Genomic DNA, 24,435 nt, shown 5'->3' with positions numbered 1-24,435 from the left:
TCAGCTCTATTTATTTTCGCCCTCGGGTGGGTGCCGCATCAAAGTTTCAGTCAGGTCTGGTTCTTGGGATCTTTTAATAGCATATTATCAATAGGATATTCCTGTATAAATAATGCAAATAAGACAATTACTAATCTGTGACCTTTTTCCTTTGCTAATGCACGACCGATGGCATTTATCAAGCGTGGCATTGAAACTGCACTTCTTTGCTGTATTCACATTCTTTAAATTGTGGTTTATTGAACTTTTGAACTGTTACGGACACCACTCGGGACTCAAAGATCGCATAAAAGTAAAACTTGTTTTTCCATCAATAAGTGCCATCAGCGGTACACTCCTCTGGCTATTGGACATCGCCCAACTGGTACATAAACCAGATACAATTAAGAAGAGTCATGAAGAGGTTCGCTGTTGTCGGTACGCATTGGACATTCGGTTTACCTTGAACAAAATTCAATATATGGAACAGTTTGGTAAGGAAGCGATTTAGTGTTGTTTTTAGATTACAAATGAAAGCAATGTCATCGAGGTTTGTGTTTGCGATAGTAGTGTGTTTAGCTGCCGTGATTTATGCAGCACCACAAGTCAACTATCCGGTAGGAGTACGACCCGAAGCCGTTCCTGTTCGGGATGACCACGAGCAACAAGATAGCGTGAATACTAGTGTCCTTGCAAAGAAGAGCGAACGAGAGCAGCATGATGAAACCCTAGAGGAAATCCAGGCCAAATCCGCCCAATATTCTTACGACTCTTCAATTAACGATTCAATTAACGATCAGACCGTGACACGACAGGAAACACGCGATGGGTTAGCATTGAAAGGAATGTACGCGTACAGTGACGGTTTCTATAAGCGCGAAGTTCATTACGTTGCTGACGACAAAGGATACCGGGTAGTGAAGGAAATAACAATCCCAATCGGAGATGGACCCCGGGTAGACCCCAACGGAAAAGCGAACGTGTCATCGTCTCTATCCGGATCATACTCGATCACAGCCGATGATATCGCAAGGCCGGCGAAGAAAATAGCCAAGAAAGTTGAAAATAACTAGTTCTAGTTTAATGTGTTTTATGTAATGTATCAAAACCGGAATACGTTGAATAAATGTTTATGATCGAACACACTTCTGACGTTTGGTGGTTTTATCCAACTGACATGTCTCATATGAATTGCATTTGGTGTTACCACAGTACGAGCCGGAACCAGATGATTGTCCTATAAAAAGAAGTGTTCCATGAAGTACTGGGCATACGCAGTGCGTTGCAACGATACTTACCCTTGTTCCCAGTCGATCCCTGAACCAGCTGATTGGGACTTACGCAAGATTTGTAGTTACATGAATTAGGGCAACATTTTCCGCCACTAGTGCTACAATCCAGGTCGCTCAAACACTTGGGAGAACATGTTTGTACTTTAGACGCGAGTGGACACTGACCGGAAGCTAGAATAATGAAAACTTATGGAAAACTATTCACAATTAAAAATTTTAAATGTATACTCACAGGCAGCGTCGATCGTGGCAAGAAGAGCCAAAATTGCGAAACATGAAACTAGAATTTTTACTGCTGTAATAAAACAAATATTCCAATCAAACATTTACATCACAGTTTAACGAATTACTATAGTACCCATTCTATTAGGATAAAATTTGCTTGCACTGATGAAGCAAAATTGCTGTGATCAACTCAACGATCCGAACAAGAATGATGAAAATACTGCCGTGAGACACGAACCTGTTCTCAAATAAATAACGTAGGGCAAAAACTCTCAGCCTTCAGCCGGGTCAGTTTATTTGAACGCATAGCTGCCGGTGCAATAAAGTTGTCTGTCTTCCTTGCTCCATTGTTACATTGCGACCGTATATGAGGAAACCACTTAGGATCGACTGTAGGTACTTACAGTTGTAAATTTATTTTGGAAAAGATTAGTGAATGATTTTCTTTTGTTGATCTTCGGGTTTTTTTCAATTTCTAAATGTGTCTTTGTACCGTATGTGCATGAAAAAAATCCAAACCCTCTAAGATTTTGTCGTGAATACGACTTACTTTACTATGGGGCGCCTTTTCGAAACTTAATCGTGAATATCTCGACTTGTATTAATGGCAGCTACATAATTCTTTCACTATTTCATCAAAAATATGATCAGGAGTTTAGGATAATATTTTGAACAGTGTGAGATAACCACAAACAACTCATAAATTAGGTTTTCAGAAAATTTTTAAACAAGGCGGAAAACTCTTTACTTTTGCTGGGGTTTTTCGCGCAAGGACGACGATTTTGATGTAGTCAGGCACATATCTTCAACTGAACGTTATAAAAGGGGAACCTTGGTCGAAAATCGATCATTTCTTCTTGTGCGTTGGATGAAAGTAGACATCGGGGCGAGAAGACGCATTCAAACAGCGGCATCGGAGAGCGCACCTTCTGCGTGGTTAAAAACCTCAAACGCTCAGGTCGTAGTTCTCATTTGCCTTCCGGTCGTCAAGGCGAGAAGACGCATTAAACCAGTTTCGCATCATTTAGCACTGCGCGCGGATGTGTCGGTTTGTACGCAAAGCTAGTTTCAATTCAAGCAAGAACGATTGCATCAGCTGCTGGTGCTTTGCATTGGAGAGAAAGAAAACAACAAACGAAAAGTGGACAACATTGTATAAAATCAGTCGTTCTAATGGCTCTAAATGTTATCTAAAGAACTATTAAGATTACTTCTTTGCTTAAACGTTTAAATTCTGAAACATAAAATCAAAACTGAAGTAATGAATGCAAGTAAACACGTTATCTCTTGTGTCGTCGTTTTTCAAAAACAAAAATTCTTTCATTTTATTGTCGTGAATACGACTTACTTTATTATGGGGTGCCTTTTCAAAATTTACCCTCTAAGAGAGTGATAAGTTTTTGATCGTGAATATCTCTTGTTGTATCTAACGAATCAACATAATTTTTGCTACATGCCATCGGAAATATGCACCCCTATTCTGCAATCCGACGGATTTGTGATACGAACGAATCTACACTTTCGTTCGAGTTCGAATTTTGCATTCTTTATTCCGTTCGACTTGAATGATTCGTTCGGGAACACTTGAAATTTCGAACACTAACCATCAAAGCTGTCAACACTACTTACACGTTCTATATTATTTATATTATTTATTTCTTAGTAAACGAAACCGTCACACTTGTATAAACAAATTAGAACGATTCTAAACCGAACATAAGTAATACGTACGCAAGTCGATCGAGTAATGTTCGAAAATTTAACAACTCGAACGAATGAAATTCGAGTTCATACCCAACTCGAACGGAATGCAGAATGGAAATTGCACATTCGATCGGAATATTTCGAATCGATCGACGTATAGAATAGGGGTGATGATCACAATTTTATGATAAAATATTCGATTGTGTGACATAATCTCAAATAATTCAAAATTAAACTTTTCTGAAATGTTTGGTATAAACGAGTATCAAAGAGGATAATTCATAAGGCGCGTTTGCCTTTCTCGTATTTTTAAAGCTCATAGCTTAGTGATCTGTGAAAGGATTTATATAATCTAACTACCAATAGAATCGAAATTTTTCAACTGAAACGTGTAAAGAAAAAGCATTGAAGTATTTCAATAGGACACTATTGAAAAACCTGTCTCATTTGACCCATGTCAACACCAGCCAATCAGAACGCGTTCTGAGGAAGAGAACAAAATATCTGCTGCTGTACAACAAATCGTTCGAGAAAAATGTTCCGAACAGTGTTTAATATCGTAGTGAGTTCCACAATTTGGGCCTTCTGAAAGGCAGGAATGAATCCCGTACAGCATCCGGATAATTTCTTTCAATAAATTATGCAAATCCGAAATAAAATAATCGACACTAAAATTCTGTATGCGGCTATTTTTATAGCCGTTAGAACCGCCCATTAGTGAAAAAGCTACAAACAAAATCACATAAAAGGAAATCTCTTAACAAAAATTGGATCAGTTTGGATTCTATCGCCACTGCGAACAGATATATTTTGTGTCGTTTGCAAAGCTAGTTTCGCCTCCGACAAGAGCGATTACGTCACAGCTGCCAGTCATTGGTTTGCATTGGTGAAAAAGCAACGGCGGAGAGCATTACACAAAATCAGCCGTTTTAATGGCTCTAAAAGTTTTCTAAGAAACTATTAGGATTTGTTGTTCGCAAATCGAAGGGAAATATCCTCAGTTTAGTGCAAATCTAGAACAGTTTGGTTAGATTTGTGAACTTTTCGCTGTGTGAAATTCACAGTAATCGAGATCCAGTGAAGCCTTCTTTGTTTTTGCGAAAAATGTGGGAAAGGGGAATGTTTGCATGATTCATACAATTGATCAACTAATTGATATTCGGAAGTGTTAAGGAACATATCAGTTGTTTTCGTATTCACGACATCCAGTTATGTCTCTGACATTACCCACCCGCCTTTTTTTTCATCTTTGTTTTCTGTTCAGAAAACAGAATTCTTTAAAATTTAATTTTAAAAGAAGTTCGTCGTGATTTTCACTGAATTCATATTGCAAAAATGACCATCGTTGCAAAAATGTCACATAACACCTGAATTTATGTTGCAAAAATTACCATCGTAGCAGAAACACGCCTGAAGTTATACCCAACAACTTCGAGTGCGTTACGTTTAAATTTCATCGAAATCAGTCCGAATGGATCATCCGAGAAATTTTAATCATGGTGTATTATCATAACATGAAAATATATTATTTTCCCCAAATCATGACTCATTTTGCTCATTTCTAGAATCGGAGTTTTGCCCGTGTAGAGAATTCCACAATTTGGTCCTTCTAAAAGGCAGAAATGAATCCTGTACTGCCTCTTGATAGTTTCTTTCAATGAAATATGCAAATCCGAAATGAGATAATCGACGTCAAAAATTGTTGGAAATTTTAGTAGTGAAAAGAGGGAAAGTTTCGCAATTCACACAATCGATCAAGTATCAATTCGAATTCGAAAGTGTAAAGAAATCGTGTCAGTTTTATTCGTATTCACGACATCCAGTTATGTCTCTGACATTACACACCCGTACTTTTTTGGTTTAAGAATATATTCCAAAAAAATGTAACATTGATGTTTGTCAAATGAAAAGCGTAGTCGTGCTCAATCACTTATGAGGTCAATTTTCGGTTCATTGTTTTTATGTTGTCAATTCTTTGTCAACCGGTGGGTAAAACAATACAATTATGAAATGAATATGCCTAAGGATCAAGTAAACATTTTCAGTAGTTCTTGCTTTTCAATGTCTACTTGCCTTACCATTAATCTATGTTTGTATAAAGTCAGGCACTAAATTACAAGGCACCAATTTTTTTTGGTGCCTTAAATTCAACGATTGCTGCGCTATCTGCGTGTCACATTTTGAAATGTTTAAGTTTGGCACCAAAATTTATGCACTAAAAATGTTTGTGCCTATTGAAGAATCCAACCAACTCTTTTGCGATCGCTGCGCTGCCCGAGTGGCGAGCTTTGAACTAAGCGATGGTGATAATTTTCAGATTTTGCTTGAAGATTCGAACAAAATGCAGGGTTTTTATTTTTTGTCGTGAATACGACTCACTTTACTATGGGGTGCCTTTTCAAAATTAGCCATATGGAAGAATGGGCAGAACTTAATCGTGAATATCTCGACTTGTATTAACGGCAGCAACATAATTCTTTCACTATTTCATCAAAAATATGATCAGGAATTTAGAATAATATTTTGAACAGTGTGAGATAACCACAAACAACTCAAAAATTAAGATTTCTCAAACTTTGAAAACAACGCGAAAAACTCTTTACTTTTGCTTGGCTTTTTCGCGCAAGGACGACGATTTTGAGGTAGTTAGGCAGATATCTTCAACTGACTGCGTATAAAAGAGGAACCGCGGTCGAAAATCGATCATTCGTCATCTAACACTCGATGTGGATAGACGAATAACCTACTACGACTAATTTCGATTTTGTTTTATTTTTTATTCGCAGTTGTCTACCTACCCAAGCTATGGGTAAAAACCGCCATAGATCCGAGAAGGATCCAAAGGATGCTAAGCGTCTGAAGCCAAGTGATGTACAGGTAAACGACCGTTTGCTGAGTAAAAACCAATATGCTGATCTGCCAGTAGATGTCGAAGAGGAACTGCAGAAGAAGGAAAAAATGCCGCCTTTCTACCTGAAGGGCTTCCCACCAACTCTACGCTCAGATTTCAACACACTGATCAGCAAAGGACTACAGGCAACAATCCGTTTATGTACTGAAGGCTACAAAATAACTGTTCCGGCTTTGAACCACTACAAAGGAGTGGAATGCTATCTGAAGCAGACAAAAGCGGAATACTTCACACACGATATTGCCGCCAACAAACCTATGAAGGTTGTACTTCGAGGACTACCCGACATGATGGAAGCCGAACTAAAGCAGGCACTGTCGGAGGCTGGACTAAAGCCTTTGATGGTATTTAAAATGAAGCGACATAATACGGACAAAAAGTTTAGAGATCAACTGTACCTGATTCATCTGGAGAAGGGCTCCATCACCATGAGTCAACTGAAAACGATTAAATCGTTATTTCACATAATCATCGAATGGCAAAAGTATAAACCGGTACATCGGGATGTCACACAGTGCACGAACTGTTTGAACTACGGCCATGGAGCGAGGAATTGCCACATGAAAAGTCGGTGCGGGAAATGTGCCGAACCACACAATACCAACGATTGCCTACTAGATGACATCGCTGTAAAATGTGTGAACTGTGATGGCGACCATCCATCTACTAGCAAATCGTGTCCCAAACGTGCTGAGTTCACCAAAATTCGACAACAGGCGTCCCGCAAACAATCAACGCGCAAGAATGTTCCACAGAAGGATGAAGTTAATTTCCCACGGCTCCCACCGAAGAGGGATATTCCGAATTTGCCGCCACTTCCTCGCAGCAATCCAAAAGATTCAGCCGCTGGATCACAAAAAGAATCTTCCTCAAAAATCCCTCCTGGATGGGGCAATAATCAACCACAAGCAAAGGATGACTCTGGTGATTTATTTTCTGCTGAACAACTGATCGTCATTTTTGAAACAATGACAACAAAACTACGAAACTGCAGAACGCGGTTAGATCAAATCAACGCCTTAGGCAAATTCATCATCGAATATGCAATATAATGAGTTGGTTATAGTAAATTGGAATGCTTGCTCACTCAGGAGCAAAACTGCTGAATTGTCCGACTTTCTTCAAGAGAAGAATGTCGATATTGCTATTTTAACTGAAACTCATCTTAAACCTGAAATTTCTATTTTTATTTCCAATTACAGGATTCACAGGCTCGACAGGGCAACTACCAGAGGAGGGGGAGTTGCCATTGCCATTAAACGATCCATTCAGCACAGGCTTCTGTCAGCCTTTAAATTGCAACTCATAGAAGCCATCGGAATTGAGATTACAACGACGATGGGACCCATCATCATCATTGCAGCGTACTGCCCCAAACAAACAAATCTTCGAGATGGTACGTGTGCATCATTGAAGCGAGATCTGGCTATGCTCACTCGACGACAGAACAAATTCATCATTGCTGGGGACCTGAACGCACGGCATGAGCTGTGGGGAAACAGAAGACAGAATCGAAACGGATTCGTACTTGCCGAAGATTACGAAGCTGGACAATACAACATCTTCGCTCCGGATCAACCAACGCGACTTTCCAGATCGGGAGTTCATTCCATTTTGGATATATTCATCAGCAACATCGCCATAGACAGCTCTCCGGTTGTCTTCTACGAGCTCTCTTCTGACCACTTTCCAGTAATATTGACGTTGGGATCTTCACCAGAAACAGTGCCTATTCAACCACGGAGGAACTATTATCGCACCGATTGGGTCCAATTTCAACAAATCGCCGACCAACTTATTAATATCAATGTTCCACTAGATTCCCCGATGGAAATCGATGCGGCCCTATCTTCCTTCCAGCATTCAATCACAGTCGCTCGTGATAGGACGGTTCCAGTACAACATATGCCGAGTTCCTCTCTTCAAATCGACAGTGTCACCAAGAAACTCATCCGACTTCGGAATATCTACCGGAGGCAGTATCAACGAACTGGCATCCTAGATAGGAAGACTACTTATAACAACTTAACTACGATAATCCAGGAAAGGATATCTGAGCTTCGCAACAGGAACTTCCAGCAAAAGCTTCGAGAAATTCTCCCACATTCAAAGCCCTTCTGGTCCTTAACGAAGGTGCTTAAGAAAAAACCGAAGCCTATTCCTCCTCTGATGTCACCCCAGGACGCAGCTGAAGGAATACCTTTAATCACACCAGTAGAGAAGGCAAATGCGCTAGGCCAGCAGTTTGTGTGTTCTCACAATTTAGGACTTAACATTGTTAGTCCATATGAAAGAGCCGTTGCTGATAGCGTAGCTGAGGTTGACCAATCAGACAGCTTGGTTCCTGAGGAAAGTAGAGTCACTGCGAATGAGCTGATGGCTTTTGTGAAAAAATCCAAAAATATGAAGGCCCCCGGTTTCGACAACACATTCAACATTGAGCTGAAACATTTGAGTATTCGCTCATTTGTCTTCTTAGCTAAACTTTTTAACAGGTGCTGGGAGCTTGGTTACTTCCCTTCAATGTGGAAGTTAGCTAAAGTTATCCCAGTTTTGAAACCGGAGAAAGATCCTTCCTTTTCCAAGAGCTATCGGCCCATCAGCTTACTCTCTGCCCTATCCAAGCTGTTTGAAAAGTCAATACAAAGGCGAATTCTTGCTTTGCAGATGAACAGGATATATTTCTGGAAGAACAGTTTGGGTTCCGGAAAGGAAGATCCACCATCCACCAGCTCACAAGGGTTAACAACGTCATCCAGCAAAACAAATCAGTGTCCAAAACGACTGCCATGGCAATATTGGATATTGAAAAGGCATTCGATAATGTGTGGCACGATGGACTGGTGTTCAAACTGCATCGGTATAATTTTCCCATGTATCTTATTAAAATTATCAAAAATTATCTTGCAGATAGAGCATTCCAGGTTTCTCTGAATAATGCACTTTCAGAAAGATTTACTATTCCTGCTGGTGTACCCCAGGGAAGTATCTTAGGTCCCATTCTATACAACATTTTCACATCAGACATCCCACCTCTTCCAGGTGGTGGTGTTCTGTCACAATTTGCTGATGATACTGCCATTCTTTACAAAGGTCGTGTCATTAATGCTCTGAAAAATAAACTACAGACAGGTCTGGACGCTTTAACGGAATATTTTACAAGCTGGAAAATTGTGATCAATGCAGCAAAAACTCAGGTCATCTTGTTTCCACATTCAAGATCTCCAAAACTTGTTCCATCAGACGAATGCAGAATACGATTCGGTGATGAGGTCATTCAATGGTCCGATGAAGTTATCTATCTAGGACTCACCTTTGACAGACATCTGATATTCAGGTCACATGTTGACAAAATCGTTCAAAAATGCAGCATACTCATTAGGTCTCTGTATCCGCTGATTTGTAGAACATCTAAACTATGCCTGAAGAATCAGATGGCTGTCTATAAACAAATCATCTACCCCGCAATTGAATACGCAGTCCCTGTTTGGCGGGGTTGTGCACGAACACACAAACATAGGCTTCAACGCATTCAAAGTAAGATCTTAAAGATGATTCTAAATCTACCCCCTTGGACAAGGACTAGTGAAGTACATGAGATTGCCTCACTGGATATACTAGAACAAAAATTCGAACAATTCTGCACGAAATTTGAAGAGAGGTGCTCAATCTCTGAAATACAAATAATTCAAAATTTGTACGTATTAGGTTAAGGATAGTTATAAGTAGGTAGACATTTTATAAATAATTAAAATAAATATTATGATTAAACATTAGTATGTAAAACAAGAGTAACTAAAACACCTAATATTAATAACGAATCGTATGAACAACAAAGATGAAAGGCCAAAGGGTCAAAACACTTTACTGTAAAATGTTGATGTAATACACAAAAATAAGATTAATAAACAGATATTTATGCAAAAAAAAAAAAAAAAAAATGCGAAAATCGATCATTTCTTCTTGTGCGTTGGATGGAAGCAGACGTCGTGAGACCAGCAGCTTCGAAGAGTGCACCTTCTGCGTGGTTAAAAACCTCAAACGCTCAGATCGCAACGCAGTTGGCAATGAAAGCAGACCTTTAGCGTTGTACAAAACCTTAAACGCTCAGGTCGCATTGCCAGTTTCCCTTCGAAGAAGATCAATTACATCATCCTGTTGGTGGTCGTTTGCATTGGAGCAAAATACAACGGGAAATGGACAACAATGTGCAACATTATGCAAAATCAGCCTTTCTAATGGCTCTAAATGTTACATAAAGAACTATAAAGATTGCTTCTTTGTAAATCGAAAATTAAAATTAGCAGTGCAGTGCAAATCTAAGATAATATGATCAGTTTTTTTTGCAATTTTCAAGGATCTAAATTCGCAACAGTGTTTAAAATCGTTTATATCCAATCAGTGTTTAATATCTCAGAAAATTGAACAATTTGGCCCTTCACGCACGTCTTCATAAAAGGTTCTTTTCAGAACTACCAATATTTTATCATAAAGAACTATACTGGTTATTTTGTAATATTTTTGTGTCAGAATGTTTGATGTAACTAATCTGTATTGTAGTTCAGATGTATCGTTTCAAATTCTAGTAGTGTAAAAGGGCAAAACTTGCACAATTCACACAATCGATCAACTAATTGATATTCGGAAGTATAAAGTAAGAGTGTCAGTTTTATTCGTATTCACGACATCCAGTTATGTCTTTGACATTACACACCTGATCTTTTTTTTATATATTTATATAGATATAGATTAACAATTGAACTTATCAAATATTTTATTTACCATACAAGACAAATTGTTCAAACGTTCTTCAGACTCTGAAAAGAAAAATAAACAATCATAAAATCACTTATATTTATATTATATTTAAAAACTAACCAATTCTCGGAAGCGAAGCCAGCTTCACCTTACGCCTGATTGCTGTTGCCGTTGTATCTGTTGTTGCCGTTGTTGTGGATGTTGTTGTGACCGTTGTTGTGGATGTTTGCCGTTGTTGTGGATGTTGTTGTGGCCGTTGTTGTAGATGTTGTTGTGGCTGTTGTAGTATTTGTAGTGGCTGTGGCAACCATGGCTGTTGCTGTTGCTGCAGCCATGGCCATTGCTACTGATGCCACGGATGCATAAGCGGTTGATATAAATGGTGTGGTTAGAATTGTAAATTTTGGTATATTTGATACTCCGGTGTTGGTGGTGGTGGTGTTGGTGCTGGTGGTGGTGGTGGTGGTGGTAGTGGTAGTGTTGGTGTTGGTAGTGGTGTTTGTTTCGACTTTTTTCTATAATGGTACATCAATATTTTGTCGTGAAAACTATCATAAACACTAATGAACTATTTCATGAGTTTACACATAGCAGTCGGTGTTGAACAGTCGTTAGCACCGCACGCGTATAGCTATTGGCTCCTGGATTTTTTTTCTGACTACCAATAGTTTCATTGATTCAAGGCTTCAGTCTTATTCTACGCTACCTGAATCACTAACAATCTTTTTAAAGACTAACAATTAGTCAGCCTTTCTCAAGGCTATACAAAATGTGATATTTTAATATAATCAGTCTTTTTCAAGACTAAGAAATTAATCAGCCTTTTTCAAGATTAAGAAATTAATCAACCTTTTTTAAGGCTTGCTATTCAAAGAACTATTCTTCGAACTAATCAGTCTTTATTAAGACTACCACAAAATCAGTTTTGTCGTGAATACGACTTACTTTACTATGGGGTGCCTTTTCAAAATTAGCCACATGGAAGAATGTGCAGAACTTAATCGTGAATATCTCGACTTGTATTAATGGCAGCAACATAATTCTTTCATTATTTCATCAAAAATATGATCAGGAATTTACGATACTATTTTGAACAGTGTGAGATAACTATATAAACAACTCAAAAATTAAATTTTCTCAAAATTTGAAAACAACGCGGAAAACTCTTTACTTTCGTTAGGGTTTTTCGCGCAAGGACGACAATTTTGTGGTAGTCAGGCACATATCATCAACTAACTGCGTATAAATGGGGAACCATGGTCGAAAATCGATAATTCGTCATCTAACACTCAATGTGGATAGACGAATAACCTACTACGACTAATTTCGATTTTGTTTTATTTTTTATTCGCAGTTGTCTACCTACCCAAGCTATGGGTAAAAACCGCCATAGATCCGAGAAGGATCCAAAGGATGCTAAGCGTCTGAAGCCAAGTGATGTACAGGTAAACGACCGTTTGCTGAGTAAAAACCAATATGCTGATCTGCCAGTAGATGTCGAAGAGGAACTGCAGAAGAAGGAAACAATGCCGCCTTTCTACCTGAAGGGCTTCCCCGACTCTACGCTCGGATTTCAACACACTGATCAGCAAAGGACTACAGGCAACAATCCGTTTATGTACTGAAAGCTACAAAATAACTGTTCCGGCTTTGAACCACTTCAAAGGAGTGGAATGCTATCTGAAGCAGACAAAAGCGGAATACTTCACACACGATATTGCCGTCAACAAACCTATGAAGGTTGTACTTCGAGGACTACCCGACATGATGAAAGCCGAACTAAAGCAGGCACTGTCGGAGGCTGGACTAAAGCCTTTGATGGTATTTAAAATGAAGCGACATAATACGGACAAAAAGTTTAGAGATCAACTGTACCTGATTCATCTGGAGAAGGGCTCCATCACCATGAGTCAACTGAAAACGATTAAATCGTTATTTCACATAATCATCGAATGGCAAAAGTATAAACCGGTACATCGGGATGTCACACAGTGCACGAACTGTTTGAACTACGGCCATGGAGCGAGGAATTGCCACATGAAAAGTCGGTGCGGGAAATGTGCCGAACCACACAATACCAACGATTGCCTACTAGATGATATCGCTGTAAAATGTGTAAACTGTGATGGCGACCATCCATCTACTAGCAAATCGTGTCCCAAACGTGCTGAGTTCACAAAAATTCGACAACAGGCGTCCCGCAAACAATCAACGCGCAAGAATGTTCCAGAGAAGGATGAAGTTAATTTCCCACGGCTCCCACCGAAGAGGGATATTCCGAATTTGCCGCCACTTCCTCGCAGCAATCCAAAAGATTCAGCCGCTGGATCACAAAAAGAATCTTCCTCAAAAATCCCTCCTGGATGGGTGGATGACTCTGGTGATTTATTTTCTGCTGAACAACTGATCGTCATTTTTGAAACAATGACAACAAAACTACGAAACTGCAGAACGCGGTTAGATCAAATCAACGCTTTAGGCAAATTCATCATCGAATATGCAATATAATGAGTTGGTTATAGTAAATTGGAATGCTTGCTCACTCAGGAGCAAAACTGCTGAATTGTCCGACTTTCTTCAAGAGAAGAATGCCGATATTGCTATTTTAACTGAAACTCATCTTAAACCTGAAATTTCTATTTTTATTTCCAATTACAGGATTCACAGGCTCGACAGGGCAACTACCAGAGGAGGGGGAGTTGCCATTGCCATTAAACGATCCATTCAGCACAGGCTTCTGTCAGCCTTTAAATTGCAACTCATAGAAGCCATCGGAATTGAGATTACAACGACGATGGGACCCATCATCATCATTGCAGCGTACTGCCCCAAACAAACCAATCTTCGAGATGGTACGTGTGCATCATTGAAGCGAGATCTGGCTATGCTCACTCGACGACAGAACAAATTCATCATTGCTGGGGACCTGAACGCACGGCATGAGCTGTGGGGAAACAGAAGACAGAATCGAAACGGATTCGTACTTGCCGAAGATTACGAAGCTGGACAATACAACATCTTCGCTCCGGATCAACCAACGCGACTTTCCAGATCGGGAGTTCATTCCATTTTGGATATATTCATCAGCAACATCGCCATAGACAGCTCTCCGGTTGTCTTCAACGAGCTCTATTCTGACCACTTTCCAGTAATATTGACGTTGGGATCTTCACCAGAAACAGTGCCAATTCAACCTCGGAGGAACTATTATCGCACCGATTGGGTCCAATTTCAGCAAATCGCCGACCAACTTATTAATATCGCATTGCCACTTAATTCCCCGATGGAAATCGATGCAGCCCTATCTTCCTTCCAGCATTCAATCACAGTCGCTCGTGATAGGACGGTTCCAGTGCCGAGTTCCTCTCTTCAAATCGACAGTGTCACCAAGAAACTCATCTGACTTCGGAATATCTACCGGAGGCAGTATCAACGAACTGGCATCCTAGATAGGAAGACTACTTATAACAACTTAACTAGGATAATCCAGGAAAGGATATCTGAGCTTCGCAACAGGAACTTCCAGCAAAAGCATCGAGAAATTCTCCCACATTCAAAGCCCTTCTGGTCCTTAACGAAGGTGCTTAAGAAAAAACCGAAGCCTATTCCTCCTCTGATGTCACCCCAGGACGCAGCTGAAGGAATACCTCTAATCACACCAGTAGAGAAGGCAAATGCGCTAGGCCAGCAGTTTCTGTGTTCTCACAATTTAGGACTTAACATTGTTAGTCCATATGAAAGAGCCGTTGCTGATAGCGTAGCTGAGGTTGACCAATCAGACAGCTTGGTTCCTGAGGAAAGTAGAGTCACTGCGAATGAGCTGATGGCTTTTGTGAAAAAATCTAAAAATATGAAGGCCCCCGGTTTCGAAAACACATTCAACATTGAGCTGAAACATTTGAGTATTCGCTCATTTGTCTTCTTAGCTAAAATTTTTAACAGGTGCTGGGAGCTTGGTTACTTCCCTTCAATGTGGAAGTTAGCTAAAGTTATCCCAGTTTTGAAACCGGGGAAAGATCCTTCCTTTTCCAAGAGCTATCGGCCCATCAGCTTACTCTCTGCCCTATCCAAGCTGTTTGAAAAGTCAATACAAAGGCGAATTCTTGCTTTCGCAGATGAACAGGATATATTACTGGAAGAACAGTTTGGGTTCCGGAAAGGAAGATCCACCATCCACCAACTCACAAGGGTTAACAACGTCATCCAGCAAAACAAATCAGTGTCCAAAACGACTGCCATGGCAATATTGGATATTGAAAAGGCATTCGATAATGTGTGGCACGATGGACTGGTGTTCAAACTGCATCGGTATAATTTTCCCATGTATCTTATTAAAATTATCAAAAATTATCTTGCAGATAGAGCATTCCAGGTTTCTCTGAATAATGCACTTTCAGAAAGATTTACTATTCCTGCTGGTGTACCCCAGGGAAGTATCCTAGGTCCCATTCTATACAACATTTTCACATCAGGCATCCCACCTCTTCCGGGTGATGGTGTTCTGTCACAATTTGCTGATGATACTGCCATTCTTTACAAAGGTCGTGTCATTAATGCTCTGAAGAATAAACTACAGACAGGTCTGGACGCTTTAACGGAATATTTTACAAGCTGGAAAATTGTGATCAATGCAGCAAAAACTCAGGTCATCTTGTTTCCACATTCAAGATCTCCAAAACTGTGTTCCATCAGACGAATGCAGAATACGATTCGGTGATGAGGTCATTCAATGGTCCGATGAAGTTATCTATCTAGGACTCACCTTTGACAGACATCTGATATTCAGGTCACATGTTGACAAAATCATTCAAAAATGCAGCATACTCATTAGGCCTCTGTATCCGCTGATTTGTAGAACATCTAAACTATGCCTGAAGAATCAGATGGCTGTCTATAAACAAATCATCTACCCCGCAATTGAATACGCAGTCCCTGTTTGGCGGGGCTGTGCACGAACACACAAACTTAGGCTTCAGCGCATTCAAAGTAAGATCTTAAAGATGATTCTAAATCTACCCCCTTGGACAAGGACTAGTGAAGTACATGAGATGGCCTCACTGGATATACTAGAACAAAAATTCGAACAATACTGCACGAAATTTGAAGAGAGGTGCTCAATCTCTGAAATACGAATAATTCAAAATTTGTACGTTGTAAGTAGGTAGACATTTTAAAAATTAATAAAATAAATATTATGATTAAACATTAGTATGTAAAACAAGAGTAACTAACACACCTAATATTAATAACGAATCGTATGAACAACAAAGATGAAAGGCCAAAGGGTCAAAACACTTGTACTGTAAAATGTTGATGTAATACACAAAAATAAGATTAATAAACAGATATTTATGCAAAAAAAATGCGAAAATCGATCATTTTTTCTTGTGCGTTGGATGGAAGCGGACGTCGTGGGAATGATTAATTCAACCAGCAGCTTCGGAGAGTGCCCCTTCTGCGTGGTTAATAACCTCAAACGCTCAGTTCGCAACTCTCATTTGGACTTCGGTCGTCCGGTGGAGCAGATGGCAATGAAAGCAGGCCTTTTGCGTGGTACAAAGCCTCAAACGCTTACGTCGTGCTTTCATTTGGACTTCAATCTTCAGGTGAAGCAGTCGTCAATAATAAGAGCAGACCTTTCGCGTGGCATAAAGCCTCAAACCAAAGACATCATATTAACAAGATATCCAGCTCTCACATTTCCCGAACAAATCATTGGCAACATCCTTTTTTTCGTGCATGGTGCCCTCAGGCGAGTCCGCATCGAATCTCGTACAGAAGTAGGGGAAAGAAATGTATAATTCGTGCGCGCCAAAACAGCAGCACTTCGCACTCATACAATTGACATGATATGTTGAATGTGATGCCGTTGCTGAACTGAAGATTAAGATCGCTTCAAGCTGACAGGGTCTGCTCAAACGGTCGTGCTTTCATTTGGACTTCAATCGTCGGGAGCAGCAGTCGTCAATGCTTTCATTTGGACTTCGGTCGTCAAGTGGAGCAGTCGCTAGTAATAAGAGCAGACCTTTAGCGTTGTACAAAACCTCAAACGCTCCGGTCTCAGAGCCAGTTTTTCTTTCGAAGAAGATCGATTACATCATCCTGTTGGTGGTCGTTTGCATTGGAGCAAAATACAACGGAAAATAGACAACAATGTGGAATGTCTAATGGCTCTAAATGTTACCTACAGAACTATAAAGATTGCTTCTTTGTAAATCGAAAATTAAAATTATCAGTGTAGTGCAAATCTTAGATAATTTGATCAGTTTTTTGCAATTTTCGAAATGCTAAATTCTAAATTTTCTAAATTCTAAATTCAGTTCTAAATTCGCAACAGTGTTTAAAATCGTTTATATCAAATCAGTGTTTAATTTCTTAGAAAACTATACAGTTTGGCTCTTCTGGGATGCCAGAAATTAATCCCGTACAACATTTTGATAGTATCTTTTACTAAAATATTGAAATCCGAAATGAAATAATCGACATCAAAATTCTCTAAGGTGCCATTTAGAACCATAATTTTATACCCAAAGAATTATGCGAAATTTTACTTCACTATACTGTATACGGTCCATTTTTCAACCAGTTGTAGTTTGTAGTAAACTTTCTGCAGATTTGCTATATGAAATGCATAGCTCCGACTCAGAAGCCATTCATTTCGAATTTGGTTGTCGTTGTCATCGTGTTGATTATGGTGCGATCGAGGAATCTCCAAGCGAAATACAAAGCTTGTTACCGCAAGCGGAAGAAGCAAGAGCCTCCAACAGAACACATATCAGTTTCGCATTCATGGACAACAGGTCATCCTGGAAATAGAAGACGGAAGTCAGCGGTATCCATCGGAATTTGAACTCAACTTATCACTCTTCATTACGAACGCCTTCATTAAAGGTTCTTTTCAGAACCACCATTATTCTATCATAAGGAACTATACTGGTGATTTCGTAATATTCGTGTGTCAGAATGTTTAACCCTCAGGGTACGGATTGGGTTACCGTAACCCGAGCGAAATTTGAAAGAAGCGCCATACGAAGAGAAGTCGGCGAGGGGGGTCCGGACCAGGGGGGGAAAAACTTATAGGTACACACTATTAGAGGCCCAAGCGGCAGAGTCAGTTTCCGCTTTGTGTCCGAGCTAGACACATATAAACATTGTGCTCGGGTGTGATACACCCAGTCCGTATCGAACGTTACAAAATCCAAAATTTTCAAAAAAATTAAGTTTTAATTTTCGTCTGTTTGCCGCTGAGGAATAAAAAGGTAAGTAAGAATACGTACTCTTTACTTAATTTTGTAGATTCTAACCTCAAAATAACGCGTTGTACATGGTGTAAGCGAAGTATTGTAGTAGATCTCAATCACTTGAACGTACGTCTTATATCGAAATCTTTGCTGCTCGTAGTGAATTATAACTCATTAAATTTTGTTTCTTGTAATGATACTACTTGTAATGATACTACTCAACAATATCTGAGAAACATATTTTTTACGCTCAAAGTAATTAATTTTAACCTTTATCATCATAAATCAACGAAACAACGTTTTTTCGCTAACTCGAAAAAACGCGTGTTTTCATTTTTCAAAAAAAATATAGTTTTTGGAATAAATCAAAAAACCGTTATGGACATTTGTAAGAACTACTTTTTACCTTTCAAATGCGAGTTATACAATGTTAATATTTTTTTTTTCAAAAAGTTACAGCATTTTGAAAAAAAACGTTTTTTACAAAAAAAATTCAAGACCCGTTCACATTTTTCATTATAATTTTTTTTCAATCAGTTAAATGATTAATCTGACAACTCTATTATATTTTTGAGACAATTTCACACAAAATAAAAAAAAATTATTCAAATTGACAAAGTACAGCTCGATATACACCCAATCAAAGTCGCCGGGTTAGGCTAACCCTGTCCGTACTGAACGTCACTTTTTTATAGTCCGTACCCTGAGGGTTAATGCAACTAATCTGTACTGTAGTTTAGGTTTCAAATTCTAGTAGTGTAAAAGGGCAAAACTTGCACAATTCACACTATCGATCAACTAATTTATATTCGGAAGTATAAAGTAAAAGTGTCAGTTGTATTCGTGTTCACGACATCCAGTTATGTCTTTGACATTACACACCTGTACTTTTTTTCTTATGAATCGAATACTAACATACAAAAACGTGTGAAAATTTGGTAAAAAAAATCGATCATTAATGATTCAGTAACTTTCCGTGGTATGTTTGATTGATATTTATGGAGAAATCGTAACATGAAATACCAAATTCGAAGAAGTGAGGTTGGGTACTGTTTTCATATCTGGGATATTCTTTGTTTTTTGGGTTGAATTTTGAGATTAATTGATAAATTATGATCAAAAGTTTTATGACTAGTCTATTTACTCATGTTTTATCATCTAAATCAAATCTGTATATGAACTGAAAATTTCAAATTTCATCCGAGATTGTCAAGAGTATAGGACAATTTGAAATCATATGTTTGACATGAATAATCGTTTTTCTTTCCCATATTTGTAAGGTTTTGCCATCTGCATTGTTTCAAACTCAAGTAAATTGAAAAATTCCTCAAAAACCTTTCTAAATACATGGGATATGTCAAAACAATCACCATAACGCTATCTCGTGGTGACCACGCTGATTGGATAGTTCAATTAGTTGACAAACGTATGAGAACGTTTACGGTCCATATCACCTAAATAAAGTTTCAAAAAATTTGTTAACTATTCGTTTCAGAGTTTTATTAAATAAAAATGGCTAGTTGTGAATTGTAAAGATGATTGTTAAAGATGTGTTCCTCGATTTTGTTTAAACTTGTTTGTAAACAGTACCGCTGAACTGTCAAGAATGAATTCTTGTTCATTTGTGACGTCACGATAAAAAGTCTAATACATGAATTGTAATACACTTCCTAGTATTCATTATCGTTACAACAAATCCAATTAAAGTCCTTTCTCATTTACTCGTCAAAATGAACAAAAATCCCTACGAATGATTTTTCGTAGTTCATCGGTAGAATTAGTTCTGAAAGATTTCTTCAGTTTCCAAAGAAAAATACATATACAGCTGTTGTGCGTCACAGAATATTACGAGAAAATGATAGTTGATAGCGAGTAAACATAACATGGATTCACTGGTTCTTATCTATGCTTTCATTTCAGCCGCTCATGTTCAGCTAACTGGTCCTAGTCTAATGTGATCGTCTCGTGAAGTAAATCGCTGTTCCAAAACCATAAACCTCATCAACTGTAAATGCAACTTAGCATCCATTCCGAGCACTATCACCTCCTTCCCAGGAATCTGTACTTAGATCGCGCAATCCCGCAAGCGCAAAAACATCTGCAGCTGAATGAAACCGGTGTCTCATTTCGACTTCCTTCTTTCAAATGAAACACCTGGGATTCAAAGCTATCGTTTGCCTTTACAGAGGATTGGACATTAGCATGGCGCAGTTAATCACCAGCATAGGACTCTTCTTGGACTATGTGGAATGATTCGATTGCGGTTATAGTCAATTTGATCCCTAGGAAATAAAGTACAAATAAAGAATTGTTTTTAGATTATATTCGTTAGCAAATAAATTGTGTTTTTAATCCAAGCTTTCAATATGGAAATAGATTAATGATAAGAAGCTTTGTCCAGCATTTCAGCTTACTTAATTATAGTATAAACAATCGAATGATCGTATTGTCCAAAATGCTCATTGCAATGACTTCATATAAAATTTTTTAAAACGTACTTTCACTTTACTAGTCCGAAAACAGTTTACAATTTTTTGAATAACTTTTAACTGGCCCTGTCCATTTTGCTCAAAATTGCTGCACCAAAAAATTTTGGTGCCTAACTTGACGGTTTCAAAATTTGACACGCAGATGGCGCAACAATCGCTTAATTCCAGACTCCAAAAAAACTATTAAGCAATTCATCATACCACTTGAGGCAGAGGGTTCAAAGTGACATCCGGATAGAAAATTGGTCTTACGAACTTTGAAAGAAATACACTCCTAAAGTAACGCATTTTCGAACCATGATTAATTTTCATGGGAGAAGAGTTTTGCTCATGGTTTCATGAGAAGTTAAAATGATTGGTTTCATGATTTTCTAATCATGACAGCAGTAACGGATTTCTTTCCGTGCAATACAACTGAACTTAATTTGAGTTAGTTTCAAATACGATTTGTACATCGGGTTCACTAACACTACTACCGGTTATTACGAACCCAATACGATTGCATGAAAATTTATTAGTTTTGAAATAAATGGGAAGTATCTGACACATTCCTGTACCCAGTATTTCGTTGTAGTAGGGGCCCTCAGATAAAAAAATGTTACAGACGATTACTAATGTAAATAAATCTCGGTGTGCCTTTTACCGGCGTTTTTTAGCAGACACTTTAAACTTTTCCAATGGAACTGTCATATGGAGTAATCAAATGGAATTTGTAGCTGTACCCGAGAGAAGGTTATTGTATTAAATTTCTTTACGATTACTGTCATGTTATTTCTGTAGCATGTCTAAGACCTTATAACTATTTATACAGCACAACAATCCACAAGACTTGTGATGATGCCGTATATTCTGAGATCGTTTACATTCCTACTTTAAATCACGACAATTCACTGCAAAGAGTAGCACAGCCAATTGGTAGGAAACGGAAAACATCTTCTAAATTTATAGGTCGTATTAGTAGATGGTCATACAAATTTACTTTGGCTATAATGGTTTCAGATTAAGGTTCCAGAAGTAGTGGTCTGAAATTCCAAAACGAAACTCTTTTAAATTTCTCAGAGATAAATTAACGTTTGAGTACAGATAATAGTATGAGGAAGCCAAATCAGGTGAATGAGGGTGATACCCAAGTAATTGAAACCATGGTAGCGATACTGATGTGCTTCATGTAAGACCATTTCACAGCGATTTCGATCCTCAATCGTTTCAGTAATGAACGCTAATACTGTTTTTTTCGGATTTGTGATCATTCTGTTCTCTGGTGTATAATAATGGATTCAGCCAAATATGTACTCGAAGTGCAGTTGCGTTCGTCTTTCTGGCCCTGAATAAGTATGTGCGGTATCCAGCGGCAGGACATCTTTCTCATCTGCAGAATCTTGCTTAACTAAGACATGCTCGCGCACTTCACAGATAAAAATATTTTGTGATTTTACATTTATTTTCATGCACATATTTGGAGCAGGCAATTGAATGGAAATTTTCATTACAAAACGAAGCGGTTTGTAAATATACAGTCTTGTTCAATGAAAAACTAAATGAATTTTAATGTAATTTTACATCAATCATGGTTTTAAATCAGATTTTCGTTTCAACTGATGTCTATTTCATAGTACTATCGGTTTACATATCGTGTAAGTTTCATCTTTTCTTTCTGTGTTTCTCTTTCCGGTCGTCCAGTACAATTTTATGTATTATTATCATTTATTTTACCCCGTTTCCATCCTCCATTTTATGTGGTTTTGACTCTGTTCTGCTTTGTAGGACCAGCCGCTGCGTACTTTATTGGTAGTGGAGTTTTGACCATCACGTAACTCTCAAAACGGTGTAATCTACAGGATCAACAGCCCCATAATATTTCTCAATTCAAGCCACTCGAACACCCCCTCCCAAGCCTTTCTGGGTACGTGGCTGTTGGTAACATTTAGAATATTAAAAGCGTTGAATCATGTGAAATAACATTTCAATTTACTGGATACTTTAAATAATAGAACTAAAGATTACTCCATGTACAGAATAGAACATTTAATTCTCTTGAATAATTTTAATGCTCATTTTTCCCAAAAAGTATGGACGCAACCAAAAACCGCTGCCATTTCGCAATGGTTCAGAATCTGTCAATTTTTATGGCCGCGTCCTGTTGTTTACACTCTTCTCTAACCACCTGTGCAGTTGTTTATTCGTTTTCATTAGTTTGTATCGAAATGCGTGGACTTTCAGCAGAACAACGTCGAAAAATTGTGTACAAATGGTGCACAGAACGCGGACTGTCACTGAGAAAGATAGCAAAAATGGAAGGAGTAAGTGAAAAAGCCGTGCGAAATGCAATCAGGAAGTTCGGTGAGGATAACACCTTTGAGGATAAACCGAAAACGGGTCGAAAAAAAGGTCCTGCTAACCCTCAGTTGGATAAACGTATACTGAAGGCGTTCGAGCAAACGAAGGAGTTTTCAGTTCGGAATGTGGCCAAAAAAGTGAGCATTTCGAAGCCAAATGTTCTTCGTGCTAAAGAACGTTTGAATCTTCGAACCTATAAGAAGCAGAAACAACCAAAACGTAGTCCGAAACAAGAAGCATCGATCAGGCCGAAAGTTCGAAAGCTGTACAATACGATTCTTGCTGGAAATTTGAACTGCATAATCATGGACGACGAAACCTACGTGAAATTCGATTACAAATGGTATACTACCAAAAATGTCACTTTTGTCCATAAAGACATGAATCCACCAAATTGCCCACAACTTCGACCAATTGAGGAATTTTGGGTATTAACGAAGGCACATCTCAGGAAACATGTCTCGGCTGCCGAAACCATTCAACAGTTCGAAAAAGATTAGAAAAAAGTGTCAAAACTTGTCGCCAAGAAGTCTGTACGGAATTTAATGAGGAACGGTCGCAAGAAGATGCGTCAGCTAGTCTACAATGGCTAAGTAGCAAATGTTGAGAATAATATTCTGTTGTTGTATTCTAATAGTATATCGAATAAAATTTGAATATCTAACACTTGTGAATTATTTACAGCGAAATCAAAGTGCGTCCATGCTTTCTGGAACAGTCTTTACGGAGATTTCCGTAGATCTGACATCGCTGCACTAACCTCGGATTGATCTCGTTTTGAAGAGGAAAGGTACCAACATAATTACAAGTCTATTTGCACCTAAGACAAGACCTGACAACTGGCTTCTTATTCTTCCTTCCGAATCATCCTTCTCTTCATTTTGGCCCTGTGGGATAAATACCAACGTATCGGCTACAGTGTAGCCATATTTACAGATTTCATAATAACTTTATGCTAAAAAAAATTTATTTAATTTAAATGTTTAGACTCAGTTTTTGATTTGCAATAAACATGAAAAATGTTTTGATAAATGCATTTTTTATTATATAATAACACTTAAAAACAATTAATTGAGCTTTGATGACAAAACACGAGATATCTTATGTTGAACGCAAAACCGAATCCATTGTTGACGTATTACTGGATCTATTGGAAACCGGAAAAAGTTAAGTTTGGATAGAAATGCTTAGTGCGACCACAGTGTGAAACACAACAGTTCATTCTTCTCGTAAAACAAAACACACTTTCGAGTTTACACTAATTTAACAAATCTTTTTTGGTTACACTTTAATTCACTAAAAAAGAAAAACGGCTTGAAACTGATTTTAATTACACAGTGCTGCCACTATATACATTTATTACAAATGAGATTGAAAAAAGTGAGACATTCTCTGAAAATTTTCATTTTTATAGGTGAGCTAAAATAATACATTTTAATCAACTTATTTTCTGATTTTCTTCATACTTGACATCATTGCTCGCGTACCCTGCAAAAGTG

General features: G+C 38.3%; 2 protein-coding genes across 3 annotated transcripts; one reads left to right on the top strand and one right to left on the bottom strand.

Moving 5' to 3' along the window:
- Positions 1-371: 371 nt before the first annotated feature.
- Positions 372-1,124, top strand: LOC131438313 (uncharacterized). Its single transcript, XM_058608228.1, has one exon. It carries the CDS (start codon positions 510-512, stop codon positions 1,050-1,052), a length of 543 nt encoding a protein of 180 aa, XP_058464211.1. The 5' UTR covers positions 372-509; the 3' UTR covers positions 1,053-1,124.
- Positions 1,039-1,770, bottom strand: LOC131438314 (waprin-Thr1-like). Of its 2 annotated transcripts, none has more exons than XM_058608229.1 (4): positions 1,630-1,770; positions 1,504-1,566; positions 1,278-1,442; positions 1,039-1,216 (listed from the first exon to the last, which is right to left on the bottom strand). In XM_058608229.1, exons 1-4 carry the CDS (start codon positions 1,631-1,633, stop codon positions 1,110-1,112), a joined length of 339 nt encoding a protein of 112 aa, XP_058464212.1. In that variant the 5' UTR covers positions 1,634-1,770; the 3' UTR covers positions 1,039-1,109. The 2 variants fall into 2 exon arrangements, with proteins under 2 accessions (XP_058464212.1, XP_058464213.1); XM_058608230.1 differs by having other exon boundaries at positions 1,504-1,563; positions 1,630-1,718.
- Between the last annotated feature and the right edge of the window lie 22,665 nt (positions 1,771-24,435).

This window comes from Malaya genurostris, chromosome 3 (assembly GCF_030247185.1).
Source record: "Malaya genurostris strain Urasoe2022 chromosome 3, Malgen_1.1, whole genome shotgun sequence".
Taxonomy (NCBI): domain Eukaryota; kingdom Metazoa; phylum Arthropoda; class Insecta; order Diptera; family Culicidae; genus Malaya; species Malaya genurostris.
Note: the sequence above shows the minus strand (reverse complement) of the source record. Positions and strands in the feature narration are given on the sequence as shown.

What these genes read in the sequence shown, in the direction of transcription:
- LOC131438313 (XM_058608228.1), top strand. Translation starts at nt 510, where the DNA reads ATGAAAGCAATGTCATCGAGGTTTGTGTTTGCGATAGTAGTGTGTTTA.
- LOC131438314 (XM_058608229.1), bottom strand. An exon ending in TGCCACGATCGACGCTGCCT is followed by an intron (nt 1,443 to 1,503) that starts GTGAGTATACAT and finishes TCATTATTCTAG; the next exon opens with CTTCCGGTCAGTGTCCACTC. An exon ending in GGGATCGACTGGGAACAAGG is followed by an intron (nt 1,217 to 1,277) that starts GTAAGTATCGTT and finishes TTCTTTTTATAG; the next exon opens with GACAATCATCTGGTTCCGGC.